The sequence below is a fragment of the Narcine bancroftii genome, chromosome 5, assembly GCF_036971445.1.
Source record: "Narcine bancroftii isolate sNarBan1 chromosome 5, sNarBan1.hap1, whole genome shotgun sequence".
Classification (NCBI taxonomy): domain Eukaryota; kingdom Metazoa; phylum Chordata; class Chondrichthyes; order Torpediniformes; family Narcinidae; genus Narcine; species Narcine bancroftii.
In genome coordinates, this window is record NC_091473.1 from 74,105,344 (window position 1) to 74,131,990 (window position 26,647).

The 26,647-nt window shown below is 40.4% G+C and overlaps 1 protein-coding gene across 4 annotated transcripts in view; it reads right to left on the reverse strand.

Moving 5' to 3' along the window:
- Positions 1-26,647, reverse strand: part of kcnt2a (potassium channel, subfamily T, member 2a) — a 1,068,826-nt gene that overhangs the window by 266,415 nt on the left and 775,764 nt on the right. For all 4 annotated transcript variants that reach the window (XM_069937843.1, XM_069937844.1, XM_069937846.1 and 1 more), the window contains one exon: positions 3,290-3,418. In XM_069937843.1, coding sequence (XP_069793944.1) covers positions 3,290-3,418 — 129 coding nt within the window. The remainder of the gene's footprint in view (positions 1-3,289; positions 3,419-26,647) is intronic.

Genomic DNA, 26,647 nt, shown 5'->3' on the forward strand with positions numbered 1-26,647 from the left:
AAGCAGACCAAATATCCTGGCAGGCAGATTTTCTAGAGCTGTTGGGAGGGTTTAAACTAGTTGGGTAGGGAGCTGGGAATCAGAATGTAAGTGCAGAAATTAAGGTAGAAGGACAAAAGCATAATGCTATGTGCTCTGAGGTGGTGAGGAAGGACAGGCAGGAGACAAAATATAAAGGTAGCCAGTTTGAAATGTGTCTATTTCAATGCTAGGAGCATTAGGAATGAGTTTAGAGCATCACGTGGAACTATGATGCTATGGCCGTTACTGAAACTTGGCTGGAGGAAGTGAAGGTACTGGGGCTTGGGTCTTTTTATTTAAAAAAAATGGGATGGAAAGTAGAAAAGAATGTGGGGGTGGGTAATAGCATAACTGGTCATGGATAGTATCAAGCATTAAAAAGGGAGGATGCTGCAGAGGGAGTGTCCACTGAGTCAGTGTGGGTGGAAGTCAAAAATAGGAAGGGAGCAATCACTATTCTGAGAGTAGCCCTTGGGACATAAAAGAGCCCTTGGGACATAAAAGAGCAGATAAGAAAGCAGATTTTGGAATGGTGTGGGAAATACAGGGTTGTAGTTATGGGTGACTTCAACCTCTCTAATATTAACTGGCATTTACTGACTGCAAGAGGGGAAGGTGGGGTTGAATCTGTCGGGTGTGTACAAGGATTCCAGACACAGCATGTGGACTGACTGACTAGAGGAGAGGCCATACTGAATCTGGTTCTGGGGAATGAACCTGGACAGGTGGAGGACCTCTCGGTGGGGGAGCATTTTGGTGAGAGTGATCACAACTCCCTTAGCTTCAACATAGTTATGGAAAGGGATAAAGGGCTAATTATGAAGGGATGAGGTAGGGATAAATGGAAACAGATATTCAAGGGTGAATGCTCAGAAGTAATGTGGAGCAGGTTTAGGGACCACTTGTGCTAGGTTAAAGATAACTTTATCCCCATGGGACAGGAAAAGGATGATAGGAAAAGTGAACTATGACTGCTAAAACAGGTGAGGCAGCTAGTCAAAAGGAAGGAGGAAGCATGCAGTAGATATAGAAAACAGGAAGGAGCTTAACAAAGGTCTTGGGAGAGCTGAAAGTGGGGCTTGAGAAACCCCTGGCACATAGGATTAAGGAGAACCCCAAGGTGATCTATGCATATGTGAAGAACAAAAGGATGATGAGTATGAAGGTGTGGCTGCTAAAGGATAAAGGAGGAACATGTGCCTGGAGGCAGGTGTTTGGGGAGGTCCTGAATGAATATTTTGCATTAGTGTTCACGTGAGGAAAGGACCTTGATCATGATGAGGTGGAAATTGAACAGGCCTGTATGCTGGACAACATGAAGATAAGGATGCAGAAGTGTTGGATCTTCTTTAAAAACATCAAGATTGATAAGTTCCTGGGCCAGATGTGATATACCCCAGATTGCTGTGGGGTGTGAGAGAAGAGATCGCTGATCTTTGAATCCTCTTTGGCTGCAGGGGAGGTGCTGGAGGATTGGAGAAGGGCAAATGTTGTCCCTTTTTTAAAAAAAAAAGTGATAGGGAGAATACTGGAAATTGTAGATCAGTGAGTCTTGCATCAGTGGTATGCAAACTAATGGAGAGAATTCTTAAGGGTTGGACCTATGAGTATTTGGAGAAGTACTCAAGGATAGTCAGCATGGCTTTGTGAAGGGAATGTCATGCCTCTAGTGTCTAAAGGAGTTTTTTTTTGAAGAGGTAACCAAAATTGATGAGGGTAGGTGCTAGATGTGATCTACATGGAATTTAGCAAGACACTTGACAAAGTCCCCCATGAGAGACTCGTCCAGAGTCGTGAGGCACAGGATCAGTGGAACCTTGGTTGTGTGGATTAAAAAAAAATTGGCTTGTAGGAATAAAGCAGAAAGTAGTAGTGGAAGGAAAGTATTCTGCCTTGAGGGTGGTGACTAGTAGAGTGCAGCAAGGATCTGTTCTGGGAACCCTGCTCTTTGTGATTATTGTGTATATAAATGACCTGGATGAAGAGGTGGAAGGAAGGTTGGGTCAATTAAGTTTGCAGATGACACAAACTTTAGAGGAGTTGTTGATGGAGCTGATCATTGAAGGGTTATAAGAGGATATAGACAGATGCAGAGTTGGGCAGAAAAGTGGCAGATGGAGTTCAATGTGGATTTGTGTGGGGTGATGAATTTTGGAAGGCAAACCAAAAGACTGAGTACACAGTTACTTAAGAGTGTGGATGAAACGAGGGACCTTGCAGTTAAAATCCATACATGCCTCAAGGTTGTCACACAGGTTGATAGGATAGTTAAGAAGGTCTGTGGGGTGCTGAAATTCCTTAATAAGGGGAATGAGTTCAGGAGTAGAGATGTCATGTTGCAACTCTTGCATATCTTTGGTAAGACTACACTTAGAGTATTGTTTAATTTTGATCACCTCATTATAGGAAGGATGCAGAAGCTATGGAGAGGGTGTGAAGAGATTTACCAGAATGTTGCCTGAATTGGAAACCAGTCTTGTGAGGCATGGTTAACAGAGCTGGAACTTTTCTCTTTGGAGAATAGAAATGTGACAGGAGACTTGATAGAGGTCTAAAAGATTGAGGCATAGATGGATGGGGTGGACAGCCATTGCCAGTTTCCCAAGGCAGGATTAGCAAACATCAGAGGACATGTACAAAGTTGAGGGATGCAAGTTTAGGGGCAGAACATCATGGAATGAAGGGCCTGTTCTGTATTGTTCTATATTCTGTGTCCCTCCAAAAGCAAATCCTCCAAATTGGAGCTAGAGCCTTTGTGATATTTATCAAGAAAGCTACAAGCAACTATAGCATTCAATTTTCCTTTTTCTGTTATCTGTTTTCCTAACTATTGTATTTTTAACATTCAAACATACCACATCTTATTTGGTTTAATGCCAGTTGCCTAATCTTTTCATCACCGCTGACCTTGAATTAATACAAAATGGTGAAAAAATTGCTGTGTTTGGAGGCCTTGGGACATATTTGAAAGGAACTTATGATATATTTTCCATATAAATTATGTCTGAATTTCTCCAAGACATTATTTCAGTATTAAAGAAAATAGATGCTATTATTTAAATTCAATGACTCACCTTTTAAATAGATTAAAGAAATGCTGCAGATTAATATAACAGCAGATTCAAACTTCAATTTCAAATTTCACATCATAAAATTAAGCGGTTGCTTTTTTTAAAATATCACAGGAGATTTTTTTGCACTGTTTCAACTTGAATGAATAGATAACTTCAGTTAAGAATACACTATATAAATTAGCAGATGACCATACCTCTGATGTGGTCAGCTTTTGTGATTCTGTCCGATAAATACCAATGGGAATATCTCCTGATGAGGAGCAAAGTTTCTGATAGAGGCGTCCGTATGTCCTGATCCACAGATCATCCTCTGTGATTTTCATCTATATGGGAATAGATGAGATTGTTCAGAAAATGTGATTTTTGACATCAGCCTGCAGATTTTCCTGCACTTGCCCAGATGCATTACTTTGGAGTCAAATTAGACACAACAATGCTGAAGTAGAATTAAAATAAGGGTTAAAGTAGATTAATGAATAATCATGACATATTTCCTTCATTGCTTTGAAGTTCAATTTAATGATGTCTTTTAATTGAGCACCATCACGTCTTCTATCTTTAAAGATGAAACATTAAAATAAACACCATATTTGAATACATCCAACATTTTTGGTTTATCCAACAATTCTTTAAGATAACTTGGGTTTTGAGACATCACATCAATAATTTACAAATACATAATGTGAGACACAGCACAATATTCACTTCAATCAAATAGTTGACATGAAGTATCGGTTCATTGTTTTGATCCAAATTTAGTGTTGGATTTCTCTCCTTGCTTTTTTAAAATAAGTCAGAATACAGTCATTCAAAAATAGAGGTGGAAAAACATGGTGCACACTCTGATTCATCTGTCCGGATTCAAGATGATTAACAGACTGACAGACCATCAAACAAATAGCTATAATTATCAATACAGCTGTTAACTGAAAAGTGAATAAGATGTATCCTGTCATCTCCATTAGCAACCAGAATGTACAATAGCTCTGCAAAATTACATCGATTTGCCAATTAAAGCTGTTCAACTGTGCAGAGTATGTCGTTATTTTGATGGTTGGGGTTATTTTAGCAAATTTTCTTCAGTTTTTTTATTTTTCCATTTTACATAAAGTAGAATGGTTGTATTCCTTTTGATGCTTTAATGTTTAGTTCAAGTAGTTCTAGAGAAGGCAGGAGATTTTTACTACAAGTGAGCAGCCCACAACCAGTCAAACAAAAGCTTCCATTTAGAATCAGTGACATGCCCTGTTAACTACATGAGATGTTTTAAAGTACAGGTACTCCCCAATTTACAACTGTAATTGGGACTGAAGGATTGGTCATAATTTGGATTGTCGTACGTTCCATTTGCATGTCTTAATGAAGTATTAAAGTAATTTTCAAAAAGAAAATTCAACAAACGAACCTTTAATAAAGAATCTTAGCCCATGTACAATATTTTAAAAAGTCTTGTGCAGGTGGATGTAACTCACATAGGTCCTAAGTTGAAGACTAGCTGTATTAATGGGATTTCATATTTGTAAGCTTGTAGATGAATCTAAGGTTGGAGGAGTTGTGGATAGAGCTCAAGGTTGTGATAGGTTTCAAAAGCATATAGAGTTGGGCAGAAAAGTGACAGATGGCGTTTAATCTGGCTAAGTGTGAGGTGATGCATTTTGGAAGGACAAACCAGAAGACTGAGTACAGGATTAATGGTCGGTTATTTAAGAGTGGATGAATAGAGGGACCTTGGAGTTCAAATCCATACATTCCTCAAGGTTGCTGTGCAGGTTGATAGGATTGCTATGAAGGCCTGTGGGATTTTGGGCTTTATTAATAGGGGAATTGAGTTTGAGTTGAGTGTTCATGTTGCAACTCTCCAAATTTCTGGTGAGACCGCACTTAGAGTAAGTATTGTGTTCAGTTCTGGTCACTTCATTATAGAAAGGAATTAGAAGCGATGGACAGGGTGCAGAGGAAATTTACTAGGATGTTGACTGGATTGGAAAATAAATCTTGTGAGGCAAGGTTAGCAGAGCTGAGACTTCTCACTTTGGAGCATAGAAGAATGTGAGGAGACTTGATAGAGGTCTACAAGATTATGAGCGGCATCGACAGGGTGAACAGCTAGCACCTTTTTCCCCAGGGAAGTAATGGCAAATAGCAGAGGACATGTGTACAAAGTGAAGGGAGGGAAGTTTAAGGGGGACATCATGGTTTTTTAAACACAGAGTTGTGGGTGCCTGAAATTCCTTGCCAGGGATAGTGATGGAGGGTGAAACATTATGGGCATTTAAGAGACTATTAAACAGGCATATAGATAGAAGAAAAATATAGGGGTATGGGGTATTCTTTTTAGGAATAAATATGGGGGTTGGTGCAACATCGAGGGACCCAAGGGCCTATACTGTGCTGCAGTGTTATATGTCTTGGACAGAGAATGTACCTCCTGAAATGTTGGGCTGTAATCCAGGCAATCCCTCCATTCATACTTTATGTACATTTCAGTTTTAATCTTGTCCTTCTCCTGCCCTTCAGACTTTTAGAGTGAGATTGCAAACTTTTTAAATGAATGTTTGCATGTGATTGTGAGACACAGCAAATGGTAAAGCATCTCCAGAATAGAGAAGCTGGAGGAACTGAGCAAGTGAGAGCATCCAGGGATAGAAATAGAAAATAAACATTTCAGGTCGACATCCTTTGCTGAGAAAGTAGAAAGGAGTTATATCAAGGGGGTATTATGAGCCCAGAGGATTCAAAAACCCAGCAGCAATAGAAATTCACCAAGACAAATGGTTACTTCAACAAAAGTTACTTTTAATTATTTTTAAACCTGATAAAAGGGTTAAACTTTAACTTATTACTATTAACTTAACCACCTTCTAATTCGAAGTACATGAGTATGTAATGTAAGTATAAATTCAGAAAATTTCTTTGATTCACAGTCCAATCTCACTTCTTACTCCTGCAAGTTAACATTTATGAATCTTCACCAGGCTTTGGTGCTTGAAAAGTAAATGGTTATCACTCAGGAAGGTTCTTGTGGTTTTCAGAGAGAGATTTGTTGCTCGTTGGACACCCACAACTGATTCCTTTAGATCAGCCGCTTCAGTGTCTTGCCAAAGAAACTTGCCACATCAGATGGCAATCTCCTTCTTTCAGGTCACCACAGAGTTCCTTTTTGTTTCCCTTATTTCAAATAAAACATTATGCAGTCAGTCCTCTCCTCTTGTATGGACCACAAGGGCTTTAACCAGGCTGAACTAAGAACTCACAGCCCATCTTCAAAATGCTGTTTTCGACAAACTTGCCAGCTTGTCATGTTCCAGTCCCAGCTGCTGCTACTGAACTGTAGAACTGAATTCTCTCTCTCTCTCTCTCTCTCTCTCTCTGAGAAAACCACATGACCCTTTTAGAACAGCCAACTGCACTCAAACAGACTGTAGTTCCAGACTTAATCTTCTCAGTTTGTTCATCTGTTGCTTTCCAAAGCAATAATCCACTACTCCACAGCATTACCAATTAACACCTACTTGTGAAGTCCTTATTGGCATCCTTCAAAGTTTTTGCAAAGGCACCCGGAGCTAGACTGTCTGGCTTGAGCAGAGCTCTGGCATTTTAAATGAGATTGGTTTTGAAGTGTTTGTATGTGACCTACACTAAAAAAAATCTGCCACAATTGTTCTCCTTTTAAAATATATCTACATATAATATAAAATATAACATAATCTGTCACAGGGAAAATACAGAAGGGAGCAAATGAGTAAGTCAAAAGCTAAGAGGTGATAGAGTATTGGGCAGAAAGCGGAAGAGCTAGACGGGTAGTAGGAGAGAGCACTGGAAGCAGGGGATTGGTAGAGGGGGGAGGGAGATGTATCTAATTATCATTACAAAGAAGAACAAACATATTAATACATGGGGTAAATATTCAAAAGAACTTGAAAGTCAATTATTAAAGCTTTCTGTTTCTTGGAAAAGACTGAGTTTGGTAATTGGTCTGTTCATAGAACCATTTTTGGTCTTAATCTGCTTTGCTTCAGCCCCTATCCAGTGCTAGAACATGATTCTTAATTTCCAAGGTATTCACTTTCTTGGGGGCATAAGATGGGTCTTTCTCTTTTTCTTCTGCAGCTTATTATATGAAAAAAGTCAGGACTCAAAATGACATGGGTTTCTCAAACGCATCAGCAGCCACTTTGGTTTCTATTATCTTTTCCGGAAATTCCAGATCCAATTTTGCAAATTCTAATTGAATTTCATTTTCTGACAATTTATCTTGAAGATTTTTTATTAGATTCTCTCTCTGCATTTAATTCTTTCAATAGGAAAATAATTTTACTGTTACCTTCTGAGAAGTTAGGAACTTAAAGTAAAAAGGTTATTTGATGCATTTAGTTCTTCTATAGTATACTCTATTTGAATTGTGCACCTTGCTTCTGTGGTGACTCTCTGCCAAGCTGCCTGTCTCCCCTCTGGCAAGCCTTGCTGTACTAATATTGGCTGTGCATTATCTCTACGGTTAAGGAGACTCCCATTGGATATAACTGTATATACATCTATTGTCTTTCATTATTGCACCATGAGTTTCTGCTAATAAAAGCCATGATTATTGTTTGACCACATCGTGTTTGTCTACTTCATCAACTGGCACTTCAATTTTATTAGCAGAAATGGATGCAGCACTTAAACCAGTGCAGCTGACAATCGACCAGTCTGTCCCGAGGGCCAGAGAAATTTTCAACCACTGGATTGCTTGTTTCGATTACTACATGGCTTGAAACAATGTGGTCGATGAGGCGATACAGTGGGGCCACCTGAACTCTCTGCTGGGTGAGGTCCCTTTCGCCGTAACGCAAGGAGCTACCACTCTGACTATAGCCTGGGAACGTCTCACTGCTTACTATGCAGTGCCACGGAATGTGGTGCTTGCTCGACACCAGTTGCTGACTAGACGCCAGAAACCCGGAGAAAATTATGCTGCCTATGCACTGGCCCTCGATTCGTTGGCAAATGATGTGATGTCAGGGCGGTCAATGTGCAACAACACCACAATGCCTTGAAGCTGGATGCTTTTGTTAACGGTATTGACTCCAGTTACATCCATCAGAGGCTGCTGGAGACGGAGCCCTTAACCTACGACTGGGCAGTCACTCTAGCCAAAACACTGAGAAGTGCTATGCGGTCCAGTGAAATGCTAGAAACCAAAAGAGAAACATCCAGGAGTGCTGGAACCCCAAAGGAAAGAAAAGGGCGAAACCCTGGCAAATGCTACTTCTGTGATAAGAGCTGGCACCCCAGGCAGAAGTGCCAGGCTCGATTTGAAACCTGCAGCTATTGTAGGAAACTCGGCCACTTCGCTAAAGCATGTAGGACGAAAAATACTCCCACTGATAAGAAGAAGAGAAGTGCCAAGAAAATTCATCCTGGAGCTGCGGGAATGGAAGACAACTGTGAAAAGGAGGAACCTTCAGACGAGCCGGCTGAATCGGCTTCAAGTGACGGCAAGGTGAGATCAACACAAAGTTCCCCTGTGATAGCTCAAATGACTGTAAAGCTTGGGGGATGTTACAGACTGGAACGGTCGACTATAAAGGGGAAGGTGAATGGTAAGACTTTCAATTGCCTAATAGACTCGGGGAGTACTGACAACTACATCCATGAGAAGGTCGCCAAAGCTTAAATTTGCGGAGATATCCAGTAAACTGAAAGATATCGATGGCTTGTAGTGAACTTACAAAAACTGTTCGGGTCAAGTGTAAAGTTGCTTTAAATTTGCAGGGACATTGCCTTGCTGATGTTTGGCTTTTTGTAATGCCTGAGCTCTGCACTCCTGTGTTACTGGGGTTGGATATTCAATGCAGATGAAAAGTGTAGTGTTAAATTTTGATGGGCCACTACTGACACTTACCATCCCCCGCACTAGTTACTGCGGACTGTCCACATTAAACATCAAAGCTCCCTCCCTGTTCAGTGATTTATCCCCCGAGTGTTGGCTGATTGCCACTAAGAGCTGTTCTTACAGCAAAGAAGATTGTGAGTTTATCAAAGCTGAGAAACAGAGATTGCTTAAAGAGGGAGTAATTGAACCCAGTAAGAGTCCCATGCGAGCCCAGGTGGTAGTTGTGAAAAATCGCACAAAGAAAAGACTGGCTGTTGACTACAGCCAGACAATCAACTGTTACACTAACCTGGATGCCTACCCCCTGCCACGCATCAATTAAATTATTAATCAGATAGCAAAATACAAAGTGTACTCCACTATCGACCTCAAAGCAGCTTACCACCAAATCCCCATTTTTAAAAAAAAGGAACAACCCTATACAGCCTTTGAAGCTGATGGGGTTGGGGGGAGGGGTTATACCAGTTTAAAAGGGTATCTTTTGGAGTCACTAATGGTGTGTCAGTGTTTCAGAGGGAAATGGATAAGATCGTTAGAATGAATGAGTTACAGGGTATGTTTCCCTATCTGGATAATGTCACTATCTGTGGGAAAACCTGGACCGAACACAACAGCAACTTAAAGAAGTTCCTAGCAACAGCTAAAGAACTCAACCTTACATTTAACAAGGGCAAATGTGTTTTCAACGCAACAGAGCTACCCATTCTGGGCTACATTTTTCGCAAGGGCAAAATCCACCCTGATCTGGAAAGAATGACTCTCCTTAAGAAGTTACCAGACTCAGCAAAAGCCCTTAAAAGGTGTATGGGATTCTTTTCCTACTACTGCAAATGGGTACGTGACTATGCTACGAAAGCACACCCTCTGTTTGACACAAAATCTTTCCCTCTCTCTCCAATGACCTTGAAGGTTTTCAAGAGAATTAAAGCTGATATTGCCAAAGCTGCACTCTCATCCATTGACGAGGATGGAAACTGATGCCTCAGATTTTGCTTTGGCAGGAACCCTTGATCAAAAGGGCAGACAGATGGCATTCTTCTACCGCACGTTATGCGGACCTTAAACATTCTGCCATTGAAAAAGAAGCCACAGCTAGGGCTATTCTAACAAATCTTTTTTGTGCACCATCCAAATCAAGTCCAAATTCTTTGTTTTTTATGTTACTTAGGAGGAAGATCTCTGGGTTTTTTGGTATATTGCTTTTTGTGATTTTATTTAATATCTGGTTTAGATCTTCCCAAAATTTTTTCACTTTCTCAGATGTTCAGATTGCATGAATTGTTGTTCCCATTTCCTTTTTACAGCAAAAACATCTGTCTGATACTGTTGGGTCCCATTTATTTAACTTTTGAGGTGTAATATATAGCCTGTGTATCCAGTTATATTGTATCATACGTAACCTCGTATTTATTGTATTTCTCATAGTTCCTGAGCATAACTTCTCCCATGTTTCATTCTTTACCTTTATGTTTAGATCTTGTTCCCATTTTTGTTTAGTTTTACTATTTGTTTCCTCGTTCTCCTTTTCTTGTAGCTTAATATACATGTTTGTTATAAATTTTTTGATTATCATTGTGTCTGTAATCACATATTCAAAATTACTTCCCTCTGGTAACCTCAGACTGCTTCCCAATTTGTCCTTCAAGTAGGATTTCAGTTGGTAGTATGCCAACACTGTATCGTGAGTTATATTTATCCTTCATTTGTTCAAAGGATAATAATTTATTTCCTGAAAAGCAATTTTCTATTCTTTTGATCCCTTTTTTCTCCCATTCTCTAAAGGAAAGGTTATCTATTGTAAAAGGGATTAGCTGATTTTGCGTCAGTATTAGTTTTGGTAGTTGGTAATTTGTTTTATTCCTTTCTACATGAATGTTCTTCCAAATATTGAGCAGATGATGTAATACTGGAGAATTCCTACGTTGTACCAATTTTTCATCCCATTTATATAATATATGTTCGGGTATCTTCTCCCCTATTTTATCTAGTTCTAATCTAGTCCAATCTGGCTTTTCCCTTGTTTGATAAAAATCTGATAGGTATCTTAATTGTGCGGCTCTATAATAATTTTTAAAGTTTGCCAGTTGTAAGCCTCCTTGTTTATACCATTCTGTTAATTTATCTAGTGCTATCCTCGGTTTCCCCCCCCTTTCCATTAAAAAGTCCTTATTATTTTATTTAACTCCTTGAAGAATTTCTCCGTCAAGTGTATTGGCAATGCCTGAAATAGGTATTGTATCCTTGGGAAAATGTTCATTTTAATACAGTTTATTCTTCCTATTAGTGTTAGTGGTAAGTCTTTCCAATGCTCTAAGTCGTCCTGTAATTTTTTCATTAGTGGATAATGATTGAGTTTATATAGATGGCCAAGGTTATGTCAGCCTGGAAATTAGAAGATAACTTGAGAATACAACAATGATATATAGAAATGAATAAATGTATTCCATTAGAAAAAATAACATATAATTTAAAAAATAATATTACAATATTTGAACAAATATGGGAGCCATACATGAAACACAATAGAGAAAACCTACTGGGGACATCTACCACCTAAAATGACAGAAGGAGAAGGGAATGAAAAGAATTGACTCAGTGGAAATTCTTGTTTGTTTTTATTGAGTGACAACATTGTTTGACGGGTTTAATGTATCTTAGATTCTGAAATTTAAATGAATGGGAGGGGAGGTAGGGAGGGTGGGATGGGAAGGGTGGGAGAAAACGACACTATATATTTGAAAAGGAAAATGTATGTATCTTGATCAATGTGGTTTATAGTGTGAAAAATAAAAAAAAAATTAAAAAAAAAGAAAAAGAAGCCCAGGCTATCTTTGAAGTTGTTCAGTACTGGAGACACTTTTGTGAGAGATGAGTAAAACTAATATGAAAATATGAAAGATGAAGAAAACTAGTATGGATATATTTTCTTTGGCTTGGCTTCGCGGATGAAGATTTATGGAGGGGGTAAAAAGTCCACGTCAGCTGCAGACTCGTTTGTGGCTGACAAGTCCGATGCGGGACAGGCAGACACGATTGCAGCGGTTGCAGGGGAAAATTGGTTGGTTGGGGTTGGGTGTTGGGTTTTTCCTCCTTTGCCTTTTGTCAGTGAGGATATATGTGTAATGAATAAAGCCAGTATGAATAGGATAAAGATAGATAATAGAATGTAGGAAGTAAAGTTAGTCTGAATAAGATAAGGGTCTTCTAGCCTTTTAGACAGAATTAGCAAGTTCTGCATGTAGGAGTTAGTAAGCCCTGAGAGTCGGGAAGGTGTGAATAAGGACAATGACATGATGGGACACCGACAGGATACCCCCTGGTCCTCCAAGTTCACAGAAACAGCACGTAGGCAGACAGGATTGCCTAATGCCAAACTCATCCAGGAGGCAGAAGAATGTAAGGGGGTGGGTACTTCTATACTGAAATAAACTGTATAAAAGTTGGGTGAGCCCCAGTGTATATGTGTATTACCAAGTTAAGGGGAAAGCACCCAACTTTGCATTGTTGTAATAGTATAATAAATGTCCTTTGCTCTCAATTTTTGTCTCGAGCAATTTCTGTGAAGGTACTTCTGTTTCTCACAAATGGGGGCTCGTCCCGGATCCCACTCCCTCCACTGACAGAGTGCCCGACGATGAGGGTAGGAGCACCCTGGCTGATTCAGCTGGACTCACAGACGGCGGGTAACTGGTCAGTGGATGAAGCGAGTGATATCCGAAAAGAAACATTGAGAACAAACGTCGGGAGGACGTTAAGGAAGCGCGCTAGGAATAGCTACTGGATCCCGGTAAGAGGAATTTTACTTACCTGTTAGCATGGGAGGTGTGAGTAGCAAGGGAAATCGTCCTAAGGAAGGATGGGACAATCAGATAACTAAGCAAAGTCCATTAGGATTAATGCTATCTGATTGGGGTGCGGGAAAACCCGTGGGAAAGACAAACAGACCATGGTCAGGTATTTCTGTCTGGAATGGGTTAAAAAACCCGATAAAAGGGAATTTGGTATATTAGCCAAAGTTCGGATCCGATGAGGACTGGATGTGTCAGGCATTGAACATCTGGCTCTATCAAAATCAAAGAGATAATATGGAGAGCAGAGAATATGCAGCCTAGCCTGCTGGCTCAGTGGACCGGTTGATCAACTGGTTTTGAATGAAAAGGAATGTAAGGACAAGAAGGATGAGGAACCTTTTGTCCCTGAAACACAAGGATGGGATGTGTTAGATTCCCTTCCTCCACCTTATGCTCCTCCTATGCCGGCTCCTATCTTTCCCCTCTCTCCTATGCTCTACCCTTCTTCACCTTCCCCTCCTCCCCCACAGCTAAAGAAAGGAAAAGAAAGTAGGGGTGGTATGATGTCCTGTTCACAAAGTACTAGATTACCACCTCAATTGACAAGAGAGGGAGGAGACTTTGATTCAAAACAGTCTGAGACCCTCCGGGAGGGAAGGGCAGAACCCTTTGATTCATTTCCCAGAGAGCAGGAATCTAGACATTATAAAGGAGAGGATAAGCCAGAAATTAACTGGATGAGACCTTTACGGGAAGTTCCCTTGGGAGGGGGTCTCGGTTTCGTAAATGTGCCCCTGACTAGTACGGAGGTGCATAATTTTAAGAGAGAATGCCCAATAAACAGAAAGGAAAGGCTAAGATTTTGATGCAGGCAGTCAAGGAAGTCGTGTAGGGACAGCAAGGAAAGGGTAGGGGCTGTGTGCCAGCTCCTGGACATTGGGAGGAGCTCCGGGAGTGGGAGAGTAGAGACCAGAGCAGGGGCAAGGGTAGAGTGGAATTCCGGGGACAACGACCATTCCTGGGACCTTGTGGTAATCCCGGTAGGAATTGGGAAACAGGAGCATTAGTTTGCTACCATTGTAAAAAGGAGGGACATTTTAAGAGAGAATGCCCAATGCGAGCCAGGGAGACGTGACCTTACGCACTGATGTGTTGGAATATAGGGGTTAATTAATCATAGAAAATATGTAGAATATATGCTTATGTACTATTCAGTTTGTATACATGAATCCTACGGCTCCTAGAACGCTTCCACCAGCGTTGTCTCCGCTCCATCCTCAACATCCATTGGAGTGCTTACATCCCTAACGTCGAAATACTCGAAATGGCAGAGGTCGACAGCATCGAGTCCACGCTGCTGAAGATCCAGCTGCGCTGGATGGGTCACGTCTCCAGAATGGAGGACCATCGCCTTCCCAAGATCGTGTTATATGGCGAGCTCTCCACTGGCCACCGTGACAGAGGTGCACCAAAGAAAAGGTACAAGGACTGCCTAAAGAAATCTCTTGGTGCCTGCCACATTGACCACCGCCAGTGGGCTGATAACACCTCAAACCGTGCATCTTGGCGCCTCACAGTTTGGCGGGCAGCAACCTCCTTTGAAGAAGACCGCAGAGCCCACCTCACTGACAAAAGGCAAAGGAGGAAAAACCCAACACCCAACCCCAACCAACCAATTTTCCCCTGCAACCGCTGCAATCGTGTCTGCCTGTCCCGCATCGGACTTGTCAGCCACAAACGAGCCTGCAGCTGACGTGGACTTTTTACCCCCTCCATAAATCTTCGTCCGCGAAGCCAAGCCAAAGACTATTTAGTTTGTATACATGAATCCAGTACTATGTAACAATTTAATATTTACCTCATGGTGAAGGGAAAGAGTAATGTAAGTAAGGGGCAGCCACAGTATGTAGCAAAGTTGGCTGATTACAGTAGGTTTAGAATTGCCTGCTCCCAAAATACAAAAGAGAGGATATGTATCAAACAATTTAGTAGGAATGTTAAGGCAAAATGAGGTGTTGATTAGCACAAACAAAAAGAATCCTGACAGAGACTGTCAGAAACAAAGAGAATGGAATTAGTAAGAAGGCTAAGACAGCAGGAGGTGTTGAGTAGAACAGAAGATTATGGCTAGATGAGAACAAAGAAATATCTGGGAATTGATTTCTGATCAAAACAACAGGATATTCTGACTTTGAGGATTAAGATGGGAGCTCTACACCCCAGATAACTGCAGAGCAGGAAATTACTTGTGATAAATCTTATGCAAGAAATCTAGCAAAGGAAGCCAACTTTTGTTCTGTATGATAAGGTTGAGCTATATAAACTGTAGAGACTGGACAGTAGAGGTCAGTCTTGGGGAATAGCTTACTGTGCAGGTGACCTATGAACTAACGACTGAACCAGAGCTCTGTTAAGCTTTATTCTTGTGCTGTGTAATAAACTGATTGTTGAACCAAATACCTTCTCCTATCACGCTGGACTCAGACGACACATAGACTAAATTAAGGGTAGGGTAAAGCCAGAGTCCGACAGATGGAAGCAGATTATGAATAGGGGGGGTCACGGTTCTCAGTCAATACACACCGTGGGACTGCACAGAGAACCATTGGTAAATTTAAGCATAGAACCCCACAGTGACAAGATGACCTTTTTAGTAGATTCTGAGGCAGCCTGGTCTAGTATTTTACAACCACCCGAGGGTGTTAAGATAAAGGGGACAGTGATGATTTCGGGAGTAGGAGGAAGAGATTTTATGGTCCCTGTATTAAGGGATGTAAGAATACAAATGGGAGAGAAGATAGTAACGGAGGATATTCTACTGGTTCCCCAAGCTGGAGTTTGTTTGTTAGGACGAGATTTACAGGACCAATTGGCTATTGGCACCAGACCACAGGAATCAGGTATCGGGGTTCAATTGTATGTATTAACTAAGGAGGATCGGGAACTAATAAATCCTGGAGTATGGGCAAAAAGAGGCAATAGAGGAGTGTTAGATATTCCTCCCTTGCAAGTTACTTTAAAAGATCCTGAGCAAGTAATTAGACGAAAGCAGAATCCAATTCTGATGGCTGGCCGAAAGGGGCTGCAGCCAGTAATTGACCAGTTGGTGAAAGATGGTATACTCGAACCTTGTATGTCACCTTTTAATGCCCCTACCCCTGAGGCTAACGACCAGTACATATCCAAATATTTAAAGGGACTTTCTGCCTCTCTATATGAATTAAAACATAAGGGTTTATTAGCTCAAAACCCACCCCTGGAGCATCTTATTCATTTTATTAAATCTGGTGATTGGGTATATGTAAAAGCATAGCAAGATCACCAACTAAAACCTGTCTGGGACAGCCCCTATTGTGTACTTTTGATTACAGACACTGCAGTGTGAACAAAAGAAAAGGGGTGGACTCACATAGAACGAAATAAACAAGCTGCTGATCGACGGAATAAAGACATTGATAATCTACCCTCCACCTGGCGTGTAGTCCTTCATCCTTCTGATCTGAAAGTTACACTACACTGTGAAAAAGTGTAATGTTGTTTTTACCATTTGCTGTTTTGTTTACTTGTTGGTTCCCAATTTTTGGGAAATCACCAAATTGCTCACAATGTATTAAGTCCTCCTGGAACAGGGGCAGCAGAGGTGACAATTATTTACCTTTAGAATGCAGACAGGGCGCAGGTTTAGAGTATAGTCATAGTGGGGTATCTTATTTAGTATGGGTTAATATAGGATCCCAACATGGACCAGGGGAAAGAACGGCCCTAGGGGAGTAGACTTGGTTTTTATTCCGGCCTCTACAGATATTAAAAAGAGGAGTTTTAAAGAGATAGCACAAAGAAGATGGTGGGACAATGACAGACAGAATGTTAGTCAGGATTGTACATGTAGCAGATAGAGTGAACACATATGCTAATATTCACAGACAAGCTGCAACTCACAGATTAAGTGACAAGAAACACCCCTCCCCAACTTGGTCTCCTGTAAATCATCCTTTGGGTCACACAGACATTCGGAATGTTAAGAACCACCACTGTAAGGGGAGTTCCAGTTGTAAATAACGTGTAAATAACGTAAGCTGCTCCAGAACACCACAGCTGCTTGGCATTTAAATAGTTTAATCAGACTCCAGCCTTGGAGATCATCACCGAACAGACAGTGATGGCCCTGAATTTATGGGCTGAAGAAAGACGACAGATACGAGCCACAGTTCAACAAAACCGCCTGGCTCTCGACTACTCATTAGCTGCTGAAGGCAGCGTTTGTGAAAGACTGGTTAATGACAATGCTCACAACGGTCAGACAGTTAAAGACACTTCTTCAGGAGTTCGAAAATCTTTCCATGCTCAGGTTCAGACTTGGCAACCTTGGTCCGGTGTGGGATGGACGAGACTTTTTATTGGTAACTGGAGTCTGATACTCACAGCCCTTATAGCAGCTGGACTCGCTATTCTGGCCATTATGGTGCTCCCCTGCCTAAAGACTTGTGTGCGGTATTTGATTCAACGGACCCCTCGTCAAATCACTATAACCCAAAGGATGTATGTTTCCCAAATTCTGTCTGATGATGCTGAAACTGCAGTTCGCTTACTGACCCACTGGGGAAAAGACCAAGTTTGCAAGTAATACATTCCAGTTGAGAAGTCACGAAGCGTAGCTAAAAGAAAAGTGAGGATTGTGAGAGATGAGTAAAACTAATATGAAAATATGAAAGATGAGGAAACTAGTATGGATATATGTGTAATGAATAAAGCCAGTATGAATAGGATAAGGATAGATAATAGAATGTAGGAAGTAAAGTTAGTCTGAATAAGATAAGGGTCTTCTAGCCTTTTAGAGAGAGTCAGCAAGTTCCGCATATGTAATTAGTAATCCCTAGGCAGAATTAGCAAGTTCTGCATATAAGAGTTAGTAAGCCCTGAGAGTGGAAGGTGTGAATAAGGACAATGACATGATGGGACAGCGACAGGATACCCCCTGGTCCTCCAAGTTCACAGAAACAGCACGTAGGCAGACAGGATTGCCTAATGCCAAACTCATCCAAGAGGCAGAAGAATGTAAGGGGGAGGGTACTTCTATACTGAAATAAACTGTATAAAAGTTGGGTGAGCCCCAGTGTGTGTGTGTATTCCCAGGGTAAGGGGAAGCACCCAACTTTGCACTGTTGTATAATAAATGTTCTTTGTTCTCAATTTTTGTCTCAAGCAATTTCTGTGAATGTACTTCTGTTTCTCACACTTTCAAGCCGGCAGAAAATTTACCCTGACCACTGATCAGAAATCTGTAGCCTATATGTTTAGTAAAATCAAAAACAATAAAATGGTACGCGGGTGAATAAAACTCTCAACTTACAATTATGAGATCCAGTACAGATCTGGCAGGTTAAATGATCCCTCTGACACATTGTCACGAGCTGCTGCCGGTGCTCAGCTTGAGGGACTAAAGGAGATCCACAGCAGGCTGTACCACCCAGGGGTCAGGAGATTCTTCCACAACATAAGGGCTAACAACCTTCCTTACTCCCTGGAAGAAGTCAGAAAACTGACTAAAAGCTGTCCTGTTTGCGCAGAATGCAAACTGCAATACTTTAAAGCTCCAGAGGCCACTCGCATCAAGACAATCCGACCTTCTGAGAGGATTAGCTTAGATTTTAAAGGGCTGTTACCTTCCAACAACAAAAATGTATATTTCCTTACTGTAATTGACGAATATTCAAGGTTTCCCTTTGCGATACCCTGCTCTGATGTCTAGCCAGCATCTGTCATTAAGACACTTGACAGAATTTTCAGTATTTTTGGTTTTCCCAGTTACATTCATACAGACAGAGGCTCAGCATTCATGAGCGCTGAACTGCGCCAAGCCCTGCTATGAAAGGGGATTGCCACCAGCCGTACCATGAGCTACAACCCACAGGGCAATGGGCAGGTCACAAGGGCTAACGCTACAGTCTGGAAGACTGTTAACCTTGCGTTAAAGACACATGGTTACCCAGTGGCAGGAGGTGCTGCCGGAGGCACTACATTCTATTCAGTCTTTATTGTATACTGTAACAAATCAAACACCTCATGAATGTATGTTTGCTTTTCCTAGGAAATCAGGAACTGTGATGGACTGGCCAGCCTGTTTATCTGAGCCTGGAACCGTTCTGCTGAAGAGCCACGCTTGGACGCGTAAAATGGACCCTCTAGTTCAACCAGTTCAGCTACTGCATACTAACCCCAATTATGCTCATGTTAAATTCCCAGACGGGAGCACAGACACTGTACCCCTAAGAGATCTGGCCCTGTCTGGGTCGCCCCTTCCTCACACCCCTACTCAGAGTGAGCCTGAGAGGTTGGACTCACCCCCCCCCCCCCCAGCGGGTGACCCCTAGTAAGCATTCAGATGGCCATGCTGAGGCTCCACTGCCTCACGTTGGTGATTCTGGAGCGGGTCCAGAAGTCCGACCTTCCCAGACTACAGATCTAGGGCCTGTATTAACCCCGCCAGCTCTCAAGGTTACAAAGACTATATCTGTTCCAATTAGAAAATCAACTAGAATCCGTAAGCCACCTGAGAGGCTCCACTACTCATAAACATCTCATTATATTTCGATTGCTCTACAAGATACTGGCGTGTTTTGGCTGTTAGTGAGTTCTGAATGCCAATTATGGTATCGATGAATTGCTTGCTTAAATTTTACCTAGCAGCTGTCCTTTTGATTTTAACCCTTCTTCTGCCAGGGGGGAGACTGTGGTGAATCTCTGCTGAGCTGTCAGTCTTCCCTTCGGCTAGCCTTGCCTTACTAACATTGGCTGTGCATTATCTCTACTGTTCGCCCAAGGGTTTCAAGGAGTTTCCGAGATGCTCAACTTCGAGACTCTGAGTGTCGAGCCTGACTGGGATGAATTACAACAAAGACTGGGCGAAGAAGCCAGGTTCATCCCAAGACCCCAACAAGCTGCTGGCCTTTATCAGAACCTAAAAACAGCAGAGCCTAGACTGAATCATCAATATGAATGTGTCATCAGGAACTTTGTTCGAGATATAAATGTTGGGTATAAATGTGTAGGCACCCATTGTCTTTCATTATTGTACCATGAATTTCTGCCAATAAAAGTCATGATTATTTTTTGACCACATTGTCTTCATCTACTTCATCAACTGGCACTTCAGCTTCTTACTTTGCTGAGATATATTTCTTTCTTTCTGCTTTGCTATTGACTGAGTCTTTAAGAATGTACCTTGAATGTTTTCCATAGTCAGTTGTCTTATGTCATTAAACTGCTCTCTGATCTTCTTTCTTGATTATTTTCAAAACTGAAGAGTCAACAGATACAATTTGTTTCCAAGTACAAAGCTAAAACCCTGTTGGAATATGCAATATTTTTTCAACATTTTGTACTCTGAAGGCAGTTGCACCATATTGTCAATTAACTGCTCCTTTAAAGCATCAACACCATTTTAAAATGTGGTGTAAGATTTCTTCTTTGTTTTTGTCTGTTGGTGCATCTAGGCTTCAAAAGCTACTTTCAGATTTATTCCCAGGCATTTGCTTCATTTTTGTCCTGGGTTTAGCTTCACAAGAATAATCACCAGTAGTATTTGCAGCAACTAACGGTTCATTTTCATCTATTTTTGATGAAAACATTTTCTTCTTTACAGGTCTAGATGATTTTAATTTATTTTTTCCATAAGATTTTCTTTAAGGTTTTTGATATCAAGGCATTCAGGAAAGTTTGTCTTGAACAGTTGTTTCATTGGTTCATTGAGTTTCATAACAGATATCATATTGACACTTGTTGACTGCTTCTGAGCAATATCATTGATTGTCGCCACCGTTCTTTCTAATGGTCATTGATTGTCCATTAAAACATAGTTTTCATAGCGCAAGGTCCATCTCTCTCACTCTGTATTACTTCTTTTGGTTTATTTAAACCAATTAGCATCTCTATCTCAGAACTATCTTCTGGTCTATAAACCTTCCTCTGATATGACCACTGATCCACATCACTAATGTGGGATGTTTCCTTTATGCACAGACATAAACTACTGTGTGATCTTCCAGGCATATACATAAAAAAATGGACTCTGACACCATGTTCGCTTTGAATCCTTCACTTTTTTTCACAAGGCCCATAGTGCAAAATAACGCAGTGCTTCCTGGGTCAAGTAATACACGTGCACGTACCGTTGCATTCCAGTTCTTGGCCTTAAATTGTTCAGGCACTTTTGAGAGTTTGCAGTTATCTGCACTGGCCTTAGTAAGACCACTTATCAATACTGAAGCTTCAGGACTGCTTTCCTTGATGTTTGTACCTTTTCTGTATTCTTCTTTTCCTCAAAGATGTGTAGTATTTTAGGATGTCTTTGACTATTATATGTTGCAGCTGAGTAACTTTTTGCAGTTTTGCTGATGTGTCCTTTACACACAGCCAAAATATACACTATTTTGCTTCAAGAAAGCAATTCTTTTTCCTCACTCTGTGTCTTCTTTTCCATCAGTGCACACTTTTCCAAATTATGCTGATCATGACAGAGAAAACATTTCTTCTCAATAGGCAAACTTTCATTTTCCTTAATTTATCCATAACTGTCAGAGAAGTGGCAAATATACTTCAATTTTGTTCTTCGATGAACTCCATCAAATACCAAAAGTGGCTCTCACAAAGTTTCTTTTTTGGTATTCAACAACTTGAACTCCATAATTCTCTGATTCAGTTGATTAATTTATTTACAACAACTTGAATTCCATAATCTCTCCTTCGGTTGGGTAATTTATCTACAATGATTACCATATTCTGAGGTATGTCAAGTTCTCGAAGATGGCCTATCTCCATCATGACATTACAACATTCTCTTAGAAAGAGGGTGTAAGCTTGTAAACTCTTTGTGTCCTTTGGTTTTATTTACAACCATGAAAGAGTCTCCTGTAAATAAGCTCCAGAAATTCTCTACTTGTCGCCAACCACAGCCTGTTTGAATCCTACGTCAGGATTCATCTGTTGGCAACTCTTTGTGTGTTCTTGTAGTGTTTTTTTCTGATGAACTTAATGATGCAGCTATCTCATCTTGCCATGCCTAGGTGTATGTCAGTTTGTTCACCTGGATTTCTAATACTTGCCTGGTATGACCCTGTAAGGGATGGCATTTGGCTCCCATCTTTGTCCAATGCAGCCATCAGTAGGGTTTGAGCTCTGACTTTTTGCATCAACCCAGTTAATTTAGGATCTTGCACCTGCCACACTGACTCAGCCCTGTGCCATAACCTGCCTGGCACAGGATCAAGCATATAGAGTGATTGCAGCACTGGCTCAGCACAGAGTTTTAATCTGCTTTGTCCTGGACAAAGAGCTTCTTGTGGTTCTATCTCTGGCTCAGCTCTGTGTCTAGACTTGTCTATTTCAGGACAAAGCCTAGATTGTGGCTGCAGCACTGGTTCAGCTATGGTATTCAATTCAATAGTTTCTTTTTCAGTAGTCCTTCCTCAAAACATGATGCTTTCAAATAATTTACTTCAAGCACTCAATACCACAGAGCCTTTTAGTGCTTTTGACCTGGCCTCATTAACAGCAATTGCTCTGTCCACTTCCAGTTGCTTCCTTTGCTATTTAAGCTGCACTTCCTCCAATCTCAGCTGCTCTGACTCTCATTGTCCTTTTCTTGGAAAAATTTATTTATTGCTCAAAATAAATCATAATCAAATTGGAATACAAATAGATAGATAATGTTTATCCCCCACCCCCAAACCTACCCCCCCTCCCGACCCCCCCCTCCAAACTACCCCAAAAGAAAACAGAAAAGAATAGAAAATTGAAGATAGAAGCGGAGATAATCTCACATACCAATCATCAACTATTGCCATGGTTTGGTGCAACCCCAACACCCGTGGGGGGGAAAAAACTTACAAATTCAAACCCATATAGCTCATATACGAGCTCCAAACTTTAAAAAAAAGGAATACTTATTACGTAAATTATACATGATCTTTTCCAATGGAATACAAGACCTCCTGTCCAAGTGCTACCCCACCATTGAATACTTAAATCAGTCTCATTTTTACAAGTAATTGCCAAATATTTTCTTGCCACAGCTAATGCCAGTCTCAGAAAAAGAAATTTGAAATTTATACAATTTTAATTCCAAACACGATTTTTTAATATAACCCAATAGAAATACCATAGGGTCAAACAAAATTTAAATAAACCTTCTAAAGATTCCTCAATTCTAATCCATAAAGGTTTCACTATTTCACACAACCAAGTAGAATGTAAAAAAAAACAACTTGCAAATGACATCTGACACATAAATCAGAAGAAATAAACATATTTCCTTAATTTCTCTAGAGTTGAATGTAACTAATATACAAAATTATAATGAACTAATCTATATCTTACATTCACTAATTTAGTGATACTATCCTCACATATAGACATCCAATCATCCTGAGAAATAGATAGAAATAAATCTTTTTCCCATCTAAGCCTAGAATTATAAATATCCATCTTAAGCATTTTATATTGTAATAAAGTGTACATCTCAGATATAAATCCCTTCTTACCCCCTTCAGTAAGTAAACTTTCAAATCTAGACTGTCTAGGCAATCATAACATATGTCCAAAATTATCCAGAAGTAAGGCTTTAACCTGATAATAAGTAAACAGGGTGTTTGGAGAAATTCTGTATTTCTCCTTCATTCTTTGAAACAAAATAAAATACCCAACTCCATAACAGTCCTCTACCAACTTAATATCTTTCTGTTCCCATATATTTAAAAGCTGATTATTGAATTAAAAAAAACATTTGTTCTCATACAAAGAATGGAGTGGAATGGGGTTTTCTGTTTAAAGTGTTGGAGAAGTTTAAATTAGAGCAACTTTTAATGGCTGGGTGAAGGCTTTATATAAAAATCCATTGGCTAGAGTTGTGACAAATGGACAGGTATATTCTTCATTTGTATTATCTAGATCGACTAGACAGGGCTGTCCTTTGTCACCAGCTCTATTTGCATTGGTTTTTGAACCTTTGGCTCAGTTGACTAGGCAATATTAAGGGTATTATGGTGAGTGCAGATAAGTATAAAATAAAAATTTTTGCAGATTTTGTCTTGATATATTTAATGCAGCCTATGCAGTCGTTGGGGAATCTACATGCAAGACTGGAACAATATGGTGAATTATCAGGTTATAAGATTAATTGTGATGAGAGCGAGATAATGCCTTTGGCGGATGTGGATTATTCATCTTGTAAACATATTGCAAATTTAAGTGGTCTGATCAAATTAAGTATTTAGGAATTATAATAGATGATAATTATAATCATTTATATGAATTGAATTATTTTTCTTTATTGTCTAAAATTGAATATGATTTAAATCGGTGGAAATATTTACCAATAACCTTGAAAGAATGAGTAAATTGTGTGAAAATGAATATCTTTCCTCGTATACAATACCTTTTTCAGTCTATCCCATGTAGAATTCCCCAAAAATTCTTTCAAGATTTGAATGCTTTGGAGGAAAGGTAAAATGGCAGGGTGTCATTGCAGAAATTGATTTGGAAACATGCAGAAAAAGACCTTGGCTTAAAGGCTGTTACTATGGAGATATACTCATGAAATTCAGAAACAATATTCTAGCTGCTTGCAACTGACAATTCATTTTAACCCTTCCAGGGGAGTAGAGTAAAAAGTAATAAAAATAGGTTAAGATGAGATGGAAACAATTGATTCTTTTTCTTCCAGGACAACCAAGACCTGTTAGACATTAAAAATAATAATTAGGCTTATCTGGACTTTCTGTGGTGACTCGTGCAGTGCCCATAGTTAAAATGGCTCTATCCCACTTATTATTCAATATTTTCATCATTTTGATTATTATATTGATGCATAGTAAATTATCTCTCTCATTTGAATCCTCTGTACTCTTGGTTTTCCATTGGAAAAGAAAATTAAATTCTCCATCTGTCTGTTTTCTAACCAGCAGTGATGTTCCATAATTTACCTGCATTACACAGATTATTTTGCATCTTGGAAGATGTAGGTAAAAATATGGAGTCAAACCATTTATATCGGTGAAGGTAATTTTGGATGAAAGCTGGAGACAAATGCAAGAATCAATCTGTGCTGCAGTAGCTGGAGAATGTCTTGTCAGTGGCAAACCTTTTGCATCTTCAATTGACTTTAATACCACGTTCCATAATTGAATATGATATAAAGAGTAATGTGGGGGGGGTGGAGGGGGAAAGGGCCAGAACAAAATCAGGCAAAGTGCTCAATTGATTAATTTTTGGCATATTTTTATGGAAAAATTCTAATATGTGCTGTTTAATTTGTAGACATTCAACTGATGCATTCTGTTTATACAGTCATGGAGTTATGCAGCATGGAACGGGCTCTTCTGTCTAACTTGTTCATGCTGGCCAACTTGCCTAGTTAACTAGTCTCATTATTGTGCTCTCACAGTTACTTCCTATATCTACTTTCCTCACATCAAGGCCATTTTCAATGATAATCATGGGAGATTTTACCATAAAAGTAGAATGGGAAAAGTAAGATCAGTATGGAATCTCAGGAGAGAGAACTTGTCATATGCTTACAGGATGGCTTTTTGGAGAAACTTGTTGACGAGCCTACCAGGAGACTGGCTGTTCTGGATTGGGGGCTGTGTAATAAAACAGGTGATTAGAGAGCTTAAGGTAAAGGAACCCTGAGGAGGCTGTGATCACAATATAGTTGAGTACACTTAAAAATTTTAAAAGGAGATACTAAATGTGTCAGTATTTCAGTGGAGTAAAAGAAATTACTGGCCAAAATCAAATGGAGAAGTACACTAATAAGGAAGACAACAGTCAGGAATGGCTGGAGTTTCTGTGTGAAATGAGGAAAGTGCAGGTACATAGCAAAAATAATGGAAAAATGAGACAACTGTAGCTGACAAGGGAAATTAAAGCCAGTGATGGCAAAAGAGAGCATATAAGGAAGCAAAAATAAATGGGAAGATAGAGGACTGGGAAACTTTTAAAAACTTAGAATAACTAAGAAAATACTTAGGAAGGAAAAGATGAATTATGAAAGGGGGGTGGATCAAAATGATCAACCGGGGACAAGCTGTGGTGGTCACATCTTGACTGCAGAGGCTGGCCCCTCGGCTTAGAAGGGAAGGGGGAGAAGAGCACAATAGGAAAGGGTCAGAGTAGGAATTAGTGTGGTGGAGGGTGCTGGGGGGAAGGTGGGAAAGGTCCAAGGATGTAGAAGTGGGGGAGGTTGGAGGGGGGAGGTGTTGGGGGGATTGGCAGGGAGGAAGGGGGTAGGGAAGTGTGAGGGGGGCAGAAGGGAGAGAGCGGGGTAGCCCAAGTGGGGGGGAGGGAAGGGTAGGAGGGGTGGCCCGAGGGGCGAAGAGAGGATTGGTGGTTGGAGGGAAGAGGGGGTAGGTAGGTTGGGGAAGGAGAAGTGTGGGGGGGGGGTGGAGTTAGATAAGTGGAATGGCTTTGTGGTTAAATTTGCAAATGATACCAAAATGGGTGATAGGGCACGTGGAGCTGAGGATAATGAAAGGCTGCAGAGAGACTTGGATAGTTTAGGAGAATGGGCAAAGAATTGGTAAGATGAAATACATTGTAGGAAAGTAGATGGTCATGCACTTTGGTGGAAGAAATAGATGGACAGACTATTAATTAGATGGGGAGAAAATTAAAAGTTTGGAGTGCAAAGGGATTAGGGTGTCCTCATGCAGTATACCCTAAAATAATAACCTCCAGGTTGATTCAGTAATGAAGAAGGCAATTAAAATTTTCATTTTCAAGGAATAGCATACAAGAGCAGGGTTGTAATGTTGAGACACTGCAAAGCAATGGTGAGACCTCGTATGGAGTACTATGTACAGTTTTGGGCACCTTATTTGAGAAAA